Consider the following 13,441-nt stretch of genomic DNA (forward strand, 5'->3'; position numbering starts at 1 on the left):
GAGTGTGCATGATAAATGATTTTTTTTTCTTCATTTCATCAGGCTGTTTTATCCCCCTGCATTCCTAGAATGAAATAGTCCAAATATTTAACTTATCTTGATGCTTTACTTTCTAAAAGGTTCATCTAATAAAATGTACCATTTAGAAAAAAAACAAAAGTTCTTAGGCAGTCTGGGTTAATGCAGCTGTGTGATTCAACAGTATCTGTTTCGGTGTTTTAAAAAAAAACTGGCTGCATTGATATGTCATTCCAGTCGACAGAGCTGAGGTACAATCTGTTCTGACTGCATTTCATTGGGATGTCGAGACAGCTCTCTGCAATTCCTTTTGATCAAATCTGTGCAGAAGTCTCAGGGCCTTACATTGCAGAGGGACTGCCCTGTGACTCGAGGGGCAGGCTCAGACAACTCTAGGCTGGGCCACTGAGGTAGACAGCGAATCCAGTCGCCCCCCCCCCCCCCCACCTCAAACACACAGAACGGAAAAAAAAATTCCCGAGGAACACCGAGTGGGAGGATCTGCTGTGCAGGCAGTGTTGGAACCGCAACCCAAAACTGAGATTCAGACATGCTGCCTGTTACAGGCAGGATCTGATGCGAACCTTTATTGAACCGGCGAGGAATGGCAAAGTGGATGGTAACGGTGCGGACCGGCCAGTGCTGACAATGTCTGACGTGAGTCTTTTATTTATTCTTAATTCGGTTTAATTTCACTAACTGCCTGCAACAGTACCGGGGAGGCACTGAAAGTTTCGGTTTGATCTTTCTAAAGAACTTCATGTAAACTTGAACCCTTGTATAAGACAACTGGACGTGGGATCATTCAGTGCTGTATGGAGCAAATTCCGAGAACGATAGAAATACAAAGAGGGTGGCAATGCCATCGAGACGAGCTGCTTTGTCGTGTTATCTCCATAGACTGGAAACGATCTGCCTTTCCAATGAAGCGCATTAGCTGCATGTCCTCACTTTTATTTTTTTCTCTCTCCTTGTAAATTATTTCGACAGTCCTTGGGGCAGGATGTGTTTTCTTTGTGCCTGTGTGTGTGTTTCTCTCTCTCTCTGTCTCAGTTTGCAGAAGCAGTCAGCTTCTTTAGTTCCATAGCTGGAGCGAGGTCGCTCCTTTAATTCCTTCAGCCTGTCCCGCAGCGTAGCGCGCTGATCGCGTTTTGGATGCGCTTGTAAAGATTTGTCAGCCAGATGTGACAAGATCATCAAGAGGCTGGGAAGGGGAGGGAGGGGGGGATCTGATATTAATCAGCACATAGCTCCCAGCTAAACTTTCTGGTGTGCTGTGTAGTAACATGTTTTTTTCATTTCGTACTTAGCTTTGTGACCACAACACTGCCACAGTGTGATTGCCTGTTCCTGGGTGTGTGCTTTCAAAGCTCTATAGTGGCAAAGGCAGGCTGTCTGCGGCGTGCAGGTGACAACTTGCTGTTAGGTACATTGCTTCTGCAGTGAATTTACAAGGCGCTTTGATCTTGTGCAGCTATCTCAGTTTTTCATTACCTGAGGTAATCACCTTTCTTCGCCGTGTGTTTCATTTCCTTTTACTCTCTTGGTCTAAGAATCAGACCCACTCAAGCCACATTTACCATTTAAATGACCAGATTAATCCGACACCTATGCTTAACTGCCAGTGCACTCCTCAATTCTTAAATGTGAGTAGAGTGACTCACTCCTGGCTGGCAGGTGAAGTTTTAGTTAAGTTGGAAAGCTTTTTTTTCTAATTGTTCCCCCGCCCGCCTCTTTTTTAACGTCAAAGATTCCCAAACTGGGCTCAACGAGTTAAACCTCTTTATACACAAACTATGAATTGCCACCTATTCAGTCAAAACAGGCGCATTTGTTTTACCTGCAGTTCCAATTCAGATTAATATGCATCGTTTTGCAGCCAGTTTAAATGAATGGATCTTAGCTTTGCCAAAATGTGTTGTTACTGTTGTGAAAGTGTTTCTGAAAGTTTAGATGGAAGGACCCCTGTGGCTATATGTTATTGTTCATTTTGTGCCCGGGAGTTTCCGATGTTGAGAGTCTCTGTGTGGTTTAGTCCCTTTGAATACTTGGGGAGGTGTAGTTCTGTAGTCTACCGTCTTACAATTTTGAACATGCCAAAATAGCAATATTGGAACAATTGAGTATTCCTGTGCATAAACTACATTAAGGCAGATTGAAAAATTAGAGGGCTCCAGCTATTGATATCCACAACATATTTATCTCACGATCAAGTGGCATAAACATCTTAGTCCAACCCGGATGCAATTTTGCATAAGCGGGTAACTTGTTCAAGGTATTAATGGAAGGGATGAAATTGAAATGAGTATTTTTAATGCAAATCCATAAAAATGCATCTTTGCCAATATATGTTCTAATGAAAAGGTTCACAAATCAAATGTTTCCCGAAATACATTTGATTTCTTGCCCCTGTCTGAATTACCAATGTGCCAAAACATGTTAACTGGTGAATGGCTGAATATGGCTGTTGACTGAAGTGGGCCATAGATTTCAGTTTGAACCATGATCACACTTACTTCAAACAGACTGCGAGTGTTGCGAAAGAATAAAATACTTCATGTAGTTTCGTCAGTCATCTGCAACTAAAAAATAGCCAATTATCATCCCTCGTGAATTTCAAATGGCTGTATTAAAATTCTGATGCACAGAAAAGGAAAATAATGATGTCTTAAGAGAATGTACAGAGCATTAAAAGATACAAATAATTTGGAATCAGTTCCATTTCTTTGCCAGTGTTACCTCAATGTGTAAACTGTACAATTTACAATTTGAGGAATATTTGCAAATTCCTGTAACTGCCGGTGGTGACTGTGGGGTGTGTGCAACTCTTGAGATGGAGAAACTTGTACTATGATTTTTTTATTTTAGTGTACGGTCTCCAGTAAATATTTTTGGCCCCTTTCTTCTGTAAATAGCAATTTCTATTTTAATTTTTATGTTTCATTACAGTAAACAAGAAGCGTGGATTGATTGTATTATTTGTAGAGGAATATCGTGTACGTGGTACATATGTGTCCTCAATCTGTTGGTGCGGCATTTATAACGGCGAGAGATAGAATTTCCTTGACAAGTTTAGCTTGCTGTTTAGACCAGTCTCCTATACATTGTTTCACTATTTACATGTGCAGGTATCTTTTTTCCCTACCTGCGCAAATTGCACCTGTTCCTTTTACACGCAACGAACTTCCTGCGTGGAATAGCCCGAACTGACCGATTTCTTTTTGTTTGGTGTGACCTGGGGTAAAGTGGACAGTCCACTCCCAACTGCCACTTCCTGCCGTTTACTACATCTTGCAAATTAAATTTAAATGTGTTATATTTGATTATGTTTCTTTGTTTCGTGAATTGCTCCTTTTAATTTTAATAACTGGGCGACCTTGCTCCGGTTATGGTGAACTGTGAATGCTCGTCAAACGTCCCCTCTTTCCTACGCCAGCGGCCAACGTTTAGATCGTATTTTACTTTACTTTCTTGGGGTAAGATTGTAATGTTGTGCAGATCTTCCTGTTCAAAACTGTACAGTGATCAACATAAATAGGATTAATAACAGCTAATGACTGGACATTTTTCTGCGAAGCCTGAATAAGTTTTTTTTATCCCGAGTTCTCCATGTGCCCACACTAGAGTCATCAGGTATTTTTCTCATAACTTTGTATTTAAGATAGCAGAACATCTACCGCAGGGAACACCTCGAATTGAGCTGTTTGCTTCAGAAGTAGAGTTCAAACTGTTCCCTAACATTGCTAAGCTCCAGCTGGCAGTTGAAAACTCAGTACAGCAGCCATGTGATTCTGCCCCCTCACACACACACACACACACCCTCCCCACTCACACACCCACACCCACAGACACACACCCCCTCCCCCTACATCACACCCCCTCCCCACTCACACACCCACACCCACAGACACACACCCCCTCCCCCTACATCACACCCCCTCCCCACTCACACACCCACACACACTGACACGCACACCCTCCCCCTACATCACACCCCCATCCCCACTCACACACCCACACACACAGACACACACCCCCTCCCCACTCACACACCCACACACATTCACCCATTCACACACCCACCCACCCCCACACACACACACAGAAACACACACACCCACCCACACACACATGCACCCACACACACACCCACACACACACATAGACACACACACACCCTCTCCCTACATCACACCCCTTCCCCACTCACACCCACACACACACACACACACACACACACACACACACCTTCCACACGGATGCTGTCACCAGCTATACTTTTACATCTCTGCTTTCAGGTTCTCCATCGCAACCAGCTTTTGGGGCTGTGATCCGCAGCGACTGAAGGTGCCCACCCTTATGTGGCACGGCAACTTGTAAACTCCTCAACAGAAGGAACTCATGCCATCATTCTGCAGTTTAAGGTGGTTCACAGATACTTTAAACTAGTTTGTTGTAACGCCCCAACTCCTGCAGCATTCTGAATCTGCAAAATACGGCTATTTCGGAAACAGATACAGTAGTTGGTGTATTAAAATTATCCAGATGTGAACATTAAGTAACATCAAGTTTGGAGGTGTTTTTTAAACTAATTTTTGTTTTAGCTTAGAACCAAAGCTTCAATTTTTGTGAGCTTGTTATGGAAACTTTTTGTAAATTTCTAGCGATACAAAAAGGCTTGAGCATCATTTAAGCAAACATTTATAGTTAATATGAATGGGTGGACTATCTCAGTGGATTCATTTATATATCAGAAAAGTTTATTTTAATCGGAGATAATTCCACTAGTTTCGGTGATGCCTCCAAATCCAGTCCTTCCAGCCCTCCTTTCTGCTACTATTCAGTGTAGAGTCATTGCTGCATGACCTGACATTGAAGTCTGCCATCAGCTTCATGTGTAATTTGTACAGAGCTGCTGTTATTTTTCAACACTCTGTTCCCTGAATTATGGCAGGTAATTGTTGGACTGTGTAGCCTAGTTTTATTTTAACACTTGAAACTAACACTTTCACCATCCATTCTAAACTCTCCAATCATCCTTGTTTGAACTGTGAGGTGATATTGTCTTCAAATGAAGGAATGTTTGACTGAAGTGGTTTAGCTGTCATGTTGCTAAAGTGTGTCTCAGAGTAGTTAGTCAGATAAGGAAAAGGTTTATTGAAGTTGCTGTTACCCCACCCAACCTGTCCAAAAATGCTTACTCATACATCTTCTAGATCCATCGCACAGACGCTCAAATTTAGGTCCTCAAGTGGTCTGTCTGAGAGTCATCTCTCTACCTTGTGGCCTAATCTCATCTGACACTTCTGCGGTTCCCCTTCGGATGTTGTTCTACCTGCTGGATTAATTTTAGTATCCCGAATGATATGTACTGCTTTGTTTTTATTTTGGTAGTGACACAGCCTCCCATGCTGGCCATCTGGAGGTAGATGCAACTTTCAATTTCCCAGTGTTTAACAGCTCCACATACGTATGATGTAAGTGCAGTACTATTTATCCAGACATACTGAGATGTTCCCACACCCAGGCTGTCCATGTAGCACAGCCTCACCACACACCTGGCCAGTCCTTTCACAATAAGGGACTACAGTGTGGACTAACATGTTACAGTTCTCATATTGTCTCTTCATTCCTGTATCATTACGGTGTTATAAAAGTCCCAATCAATACTGCGGCAAGGCCATATCAGGTAGTGGCAGGTTCTAACATGAGAGCAGCCCCAAACATGCTATAACCTGTCTCTGGTCCCGCATTCCCTGTTTTCCTGTTCCAGGTTTTCCTCACTTCACTAACCTTGGGATGGGCTCTGCAAACAGGGTAAGAGGCTGTGGTAGTAGTTAAACAGTCTCATGATCTTTCACTCCTGACTGTGATGGGACCAGGCAAGTGCACAGTGATTATCTTCTTGTCCTGTGTTTCCCAGAGGAATCTTGTATCCTAAGTATCTAACCCATGTCAGCACTATTTGCACCTCTTTGGGGGCTTATCTTGAACCCAGGTCCTTTTATGGATTTTAACACTGTCAAGAAAGCTCTGTTGTGACCCCAACATAGAATCCCAACAGTGTGGAAGCAGGCCATTCAGCCCATCAAGTCCAGACCATCCCTCTGAAGAGCATCCCACCCAGACCCACCCCTTATCCTATCCCTGCTCCACCAAACTTGCACATCTTTGGACTGTGGGAAGAAATAGGAGCACCCAGAGGAAAACCAGCCAAAGAAGGGGAAAATGTGCAAAAAGAACACAGACAGTCACCGGAGGGTGGAATTGAACTGGTCCCTGGCGCTGTGAGGTGACAGTGCTAACCACTGAGTCACCATGCTACCCCACACTGTTACTGTTAGTAAGATTGTACTATTGTAGGGCTGAACATCACACTGACTCATTTCTCTCATGACCCAGTGGAAGATTTTCAGGCTATTGTGGAATTGCCCAAGCATATTGCCTTCCTTCTACTGCAAAGTAAATTTGTCTTGGGATTCAGCGGTCTAGCAGTATCAGCCAGAGCCTATTGGGTTGACCTAAATTTGTGAATATTTTATTTTCGGGTTTCAATCCATTAAGGATGGTTGTAGGATTTATCATTCTTGAGCGTTCCCGTCCTGTTACTTTGTTGAGTGCTGTAGAGTCAATTATTAACTGATGTCAGGCTTTTTGACTGACCACATTGGGGAATTGGTGAATGAGGCAGTTAGCCTCAGGATTCCCTGATCAGTGAGTTCTTTCAGAATTACATCCCCAACCTTCGTGGTCTCTGGTTTTACAGGGTATTGTTTGTGGTCCTGATGGTTGGGTTTTGGGACCTCTACTGAGGATGTATCAATGATCCTTGTTTAGTAATCACCCTTATTTCAGGTAATGCCCGATAGAGGAGCCTATATGGCCTATCCCCTGATCAAACTCTTCTTTTAACTGAGATGCTCCCTTGGGATGACTTTATTTTTCACTAGACCCTGTCTTCCCTTCATTTTCTGTATTTTCCTTTGGTTATCTGTCCAAATTATCTGCTTATTCTTAGCATCCACTAATTTGTCTGATTCATTGAATATATCTATTGCCACTACTGTACAATCATGCAGACCCGGAATTGGACTGGGATTAACGTCCCTTTTATTTCCAGCACCTGGGTTTGGCTTTGACACATTATCATCCATTGGACCCCTACTTCCTGAAAGGTTATAGAATGTCCTGGTCAATGGCAAATATAAATCAGTTATGGGTATCAATGTCCTTTGTTCAATAACATTTCATGCTGCCAGCTACTCTTGCAATGCTGTTACATACCTGCAAGGATCTGTTCCTTTCTCCTGCCTATTAAGGATTTGCCTTGGCCAGGTTCTCAATGATACTGATCAGTTGGGAGTTTGAAATGTTCATCAGATTTTCTGAGATGCTATGGGGAATTGCATTGCTTTGTTTTGACAGGGCCCTGACTCATAGGACTGTGATTGCCCTTGTATGTTATGGCACTCTGGCCACTGGTTCTAATTGATGCTTTAAAGCCAAGCTCTGCACCTTCACAATTTTCCAATTTAGTCCTTTCTGCTTCAATTACTGCATGGCCTGACTTTTGAGGCTGGCATCATCTTTGTCTATAATTTGTGCAGAGCTGCCATTATTTTTAAACACTCTGTTTCAAGAATTACGTCAGGTAAATAGTTGAAACATATAGCCCAGCTTTCTTAACCTGAAACTTTAATTTCATTGTCCATTCTAAACTCTCCAATCAACCTTGTTTGAGTTGTGAGGTAATATTGCCTCTAACTGAAGTCAACAGCCCTACAGCTGGAGTGGCTTCGGTGTCAAGTTGCTGAAGAGTTCTTTGAAGGTTGTTTGTCAGACAAGGTAAAGGTTTATTCAAGTTGCTATCAAGGTTTACAAAGCTAGTTTTTTTTAAGGCACCCTTCCAATGTTCTTGACCATATTGTGTACTATTTAGCCGTCATAGTATTTGTACATCTGGATGAGACACAGCAAATTATTTTTTATTAATTATTTGCAATAGTGAATTCCAGATTCATTTGTGGTGTTACAAATGTGAACCTATATCAACAAGAATTAATCAATTATTAGCTAATTTTACAAAAAACTGATATTACAAACTGTAACCAGAATTTTTGATTTTAGAGATAACAATGTGTAAAGCTGGATGAACACAGCAGGCCAAGCAGCATCATAGGAGCAGGAAAGCACAAGTTTAAATTCCAAATTCAATAAATATTTACTGTGTAAACACTTGAAATCCATCATATGCACTTAAGTTTTCTCATGAGAAATATCCTTTTCTGAAAGCACACAAAAGCATTAATCAATAAAAGGAGATGTCTTTAATTCACGTAAAATCTGTTGGAAATATTGTCTGAAATGTGCTATGTCTCCAATAATATTTATTATGGTGTCATTTATCTGTTGGTTTTAACTTGAGAGAATAATTAACTTCAAGTTCCCTTTGCATTGGCTCCAAAGATATGGCATGGTGGAGCTTAGAGTGGGAGGGTAGGGGGGATTTGCCTTGCTTTGTGACATTCCTCACACACAGCAAAATGATGAAACAATGTCTTGCCCTCACCATGTGCCTGGGATTCCCTGGAATGTCCCTATTCTGATGCCTGTTACTGTAGTAGGCCCATGGCCAAAGTGTCTTTGTTAACCATGTAAGAGTGGTGTTTTGCCTGGTTCTGTTGCTTGAGCACATGTTGGTCAAGACTGCATGGAGCAATTTGGAGATCAAGGGAAATATAGGCAGGGATTACTGGTGATGAAAGCAGTGTTGCTTAGCCTGTGCAGAGCCCAGCAGGAGATAGCTTTGGGACAGGAACATGCCTGGAACATCACTGGAAAATCTTATGGTTCAGTATCAAGAGTGGGTATCCACAGGAGGAAAAATGGCTTTGGTGTGCTAACTAACTTTTCCTTGCTTAAGTGCAGTGAATTGAATACAGTGTGTTGAATACCAGCTAACTTGTATCTACCTGGGGATCTAACACTTGTGAAAATCCCAGTCTATAAATCATACGCCTGTGAGAGCAGTGATAAGTACAGTCCAGTCATACCTGGTATAAAGTTCGCATACTTCCCTGTCAGGCCATCACCTTATCCCAGAAAACTTTAAGAATAGCTTATCATACTGCAACACACAGTGACTGCCAAGTGTGTGGGGTTTAACCTGTTGGGCAAGTATGCATATAAGCATAGAACATTGTGACTCTAATTCATCAGAAGCACATTAGGTAACAGAAATTTAATTTGTAAAGTTGAGTTTGTATTTGCCTCCCTAAGGTTCAATTAATTTGCCCACCCAGTTGAGGGCTGAGGAGCCTGTTCCTGTGCTGTAAAGTTCTAATTATCAATGCACCATTGGGTACCTTTAAACTGCCTGACCTAAGAATCAGATTCTTGATAATGAGACTAAAAAATTGATTCCTGTTGCCCAATGTCATCACCAAATTAACTCAACTCTGAAGAAGTCCTACTTACTGCTCCTATTTGGACTCATAACCAAACTAATGGTTTAACCAGTTGTAGTAACAGGCAAGACCCCTTCTGCTGAGCCAAGACAGCCCATGTTTAACTATGATCACTCAATTGATCATCTGTGATCAATCACATTGTTTCAGTGCCTCATGGAGAGTATGTAAGATCCCCACCACATTGCCTGTCAATTGCGATGGGAAATACTCAGCTGCAGACCATTACCGGGTCAAGAAACTCCAATGAGTTATATACAAATAGAAATGAGGCACAGAAACAGAAGAATAGACAAGATAGTACAATTGATGTTTCATGTTAAAGGTAACTATGATGGTTTGTTAAGAGATTTGACTGTTTTGAGTTTTGCCAGGCCCTCCTTTGAAGTCTTCTTGCTAAGAAGGTAGATGCTGTTGTGTAGAGCTTTGTCTACCTGCCTGAAATACAATGTCAGAAATGGATTGCAATTTAGGAATGTGAGAAGATTCTTGAGTTAAATGCACAGTGATGGATTGAAGTTCAACATTATTTAAACCAACAAAGACTAGAATTTAAATATTTCTTTATTGGAATTTATGTCTGGCATGCATGATGATTACTTAAAAATTGTTACAACATGGCTAGGAACAGCCAGTCCAGATGGCATACAGCCATTATATGAAATCAGGCTTCCATACCCAAGCCTGATTGTTAGAGAAAGTAGCCACAATCGGGCCCCTTTGTGTCTTTGATGTCTTTAGTTACATTTGAGAAAATTAGCCCTGGCCACAAATTAGAGATGGAGGTGTTTCATTGCTCCCAAGTTGCAACCAGTGGAACCTTTGCCACAAGTGTCTGATTGATAAGGCAATCATCAAGATGCCTTTAAGAAGATTATTGCCTTGCAATTGCCCAGTGATTCGTTGTTACAGATTCCTTCTGTTTTCATTTGATCAGCTTTTGGATTGCATGGAACGTGAGGTTAACTGAGGAAGATGTGTCTTTGCACGTGAGGAGATAATTTGGAATATGCCTGAATTTAAACAAGATAACTTTCTCCTTTTGAAAGTTAAGCTATTTCTTTTAAAAAAGACAAATCAGCAACCAAAATGCTCAATCTTTAGAATATTGTGAATGAATGTTTTGCCACAGGGTTATTTCCTTCTCTCATGTCAATCCTATGACATCAATTATGAAAAGAATAATTAAAAGTTACATTTTTCTCTGTACTGTCTGATGAAACCATCTCCTCAGAACCCAAAAATGTTCCCCAGCTTTCATTCAGCCCAAGTGGAGCTAAGAAGACAAAGTTAGTAAATGTCCGAACCCAGCAGATGTGCATCAGTTAAAAGTGGCTGTCCTAGAGAAGTGGAGAGAATGACATTGAGGCAACATCCAAGACATGTAGATAGAGAGGCCGGCAGCCTCTTCCATTTACAGAGATATTGACCTGGTTTTACTAGTGAATGTCAGACATTGATTCCCTCTTCCCTCACCCTGAACCAAACCCACCTATATACGTCTCATACCCTCCATATCCATCAATCCCCTCTTTTATCCTCCCCAGTCACTCACCCTGTATCTGCTGTAGACACACAATAGGATATCATTGAAATAGTCATTAAAAATAGCAGTGTGATGTTCTAAAACATTCTTACTCAGAATAAACTTTCATCCATAAAACACCCTCAAGAAATGTAAGTGCCGCCCTTTGAGTATAGAAGTTGGGACATCATGTTGAGGTTTTATAGGAGGTTCATGAGGCCTCTTCTGGAGTACTACGTGCAGTTATGGTCTCCCTGTTATAGGAGGGACATTATTAAACTGCAGAGGGTTCAGAAAAAATTAACCAAGATGTTGCTGAGAATGGAGGGCTTGAGACATAAAATAGGCTGGCAAGGCTGGGATGTTTTTGACTGGAACATAGGAGGTTGAGGGGTGACTTTATAGAAGTTTATCAAATCTGGAGGGGCATAGATAAGGTGGACGACAAGGTCTTTTCCTCAGGTGCGGGAGTTCAAAGTTAGGGGGTACATTTTTAAGCTGAGAGGAAAAAGATTTAAAAAGGACATGAGGGATAACTCTTTTAATATATCCTCATGTGTGGAATGAACTTTCAGAGAAATTGATAGATGCAAGTACAGTTACAATGTTAAAAAAGATGTTTGCATAAGTTCATGAATAGGAAAGGTTTAGGTGGATATGGGCCAAGCTCAGGCAGGTGGGACTAGTTTAGTTTGAGAAGCTGGTCAGCATAGAATGGTTGGACTGAAGGATCTGTTTCTGTGCTTTGTGGCTCTATGACAATGACTTAACCTTGCAAGCCTGCTGTGTGACAAATAATGCATGCAAGATACAATGAATTAAAGGTAATGTTGCATTTTTAAAAATGGACTGTGCAGTTGGACTGAAGAGTCAGTTTCCATGCTGCTTTTAGCCTCTCTGACTATAAAACAAACACGTATCCACTACAATATCAAACACAGGTAATCCTTTACTCAACTCCTTAAACAATCAATCAAAATGTGAACACTAACCTTTAGTTAGGTACTGGATCTTTAGCTCAGCTAGCATGCATACTAGCTCTAGCTACCAAGACAACTTCTGGAAATATCAGCAATAGTTCTTACCATTGAGTTGCAAAAACCTAATTATTGCTTGACTTTTAAATCTCAGTCAAAATATGATAAGAATCTTTCTCAGCACAGTTTTGTACAGCATTGAAAGTATTGTAGTATTTTCCCATTTACAAAAATTACAATAATGCATGTCAGCACTTACAAGATGTACCGTTTTAGTCTGGAGCCCTATGGTTAATCAATGCAGTAAAAGTACATGTAACTTACAATACAGCACCTAAACAATTTAAACCTAAAGAGCAATTTTGTTTTTGTATTTCAAAACACAGCAATGAAAGAATCCCAGGAGCAGGTGACTGCTCGTTTCTTGCTTCCCATGTCAGATCGGATTACTTTACAGTTTGCAATTTCTCTGAGATGGTGTGAACCACATTTTATATCAGATTGCATGTGACTCCATGAAAATAGTAGGGGCTCTGAAATGTTTGGAGTAGGCAAGGATGGTTGTGCAGATATACTACCCTCATCCTTATTCTGGGTTCATCAGATTCCATGAGGCAGGAATGTGTGCAAGAGTCCCAGGTCCTCATCCAAAATTTGTAAACTACCCCACCCTGAACTTCCCTTCTGACATGGGCATAGTGAATGAAAGTCTGAGCCCCATGTAGCCATTTCTGATTTGGATGAGATTTGTGCAAATTAACTCTAGAACTAAGGAATTGACAATCTGAAAAAGTGCCACTGTGTATATATTGATGTAATATGCAAACATACAAGATACCCATATTGCTAGTGATATATCCAGGAGGACAAAAATATTGTTTTCATTAAAACGTCCCCCACACCCCTCTAAAGGAATTAGTCACTGAAATAAAATTTAAAAAACAGTGCGTGCTGGAAATCCGAAATAAACATAGAAAATGCTCATTTTCCAACCCCATTCATATGAGGAGTCATACTGGATGCGTAATGTTCACTCTGTTTCCCTCTCCACAGATGTTACCAGAACTACTGAGTTTCACCAGACCTCTCTGTGTTTAAAGAAATCAGTCACAAGCTGGCCACTGCTTTTAAACATTGGATTGATCACTGCAAAGGTTGTTTCTGACTACTGTGTGCAGTAGTGACAGTGGAATTATTTGATTTGTTCAGTATTAAACATTTTTAAAATCAAACTCATATTGTTCCTTCCACCCTTGCTGTTAAGGCGTTTTGTTCGAGCTCCACGTTAAAGCACTTTTCAAGTTCCAGGAGGCCGTTAGGAATGATCTTTTGTTTTGGAAACAAATTATCAGGATTATTACTTTATGGGTGTAGGGACATATTGTTTGGAATGCTTAAGAAGTGTGCCTTTGATGGTGTTCTTATGTTTTGATGTATGGTGAAAACTTTATATT

General features: G+C 41.1%; 1 protein-coding gene across 2 annotated transcripts in view; it reads left to right on the top strand.

Annotated features, from left to right (window-relative positions):
* The first annotated feature begins 491 nt into the window (after positions 1-491).
* Positions 492-13,441, top strand: part of bnc1 (basonuclin zinc finger protein 1) — a 112,712-nt gene continuing 99,762 nt past the window's right edge. For both annotated transcript variants that reach the window (XM_059639272.1, XM_048562893.2), the window contains exon 1: positions 492-675. In XM_059639272.1, the coding sequence (XP_059495255.1) occupies positions 595-675 (81 nt within the window). In that variant the 5' untranslated portion in view covers positions 492-594. The remainder of the gene's footprint in view (positions 676-13,441) is intronic.

Source organism: Stegostoma tigrinum, chromosome 33 (genome assembly GCF_030684315.1).
Source record: "Stegostoma tigrinum isolate sSteTig4 chromosome 33, sSteTig4.hap1, whole genome shotgun sequence".
Lineage (NCBI taxonomy): Eukaryota > Metazoa > Chordata > Chondrichthyes > Orectolobiformes > Stegostomatidae > Stegostoma > Stegostoma tigrinum.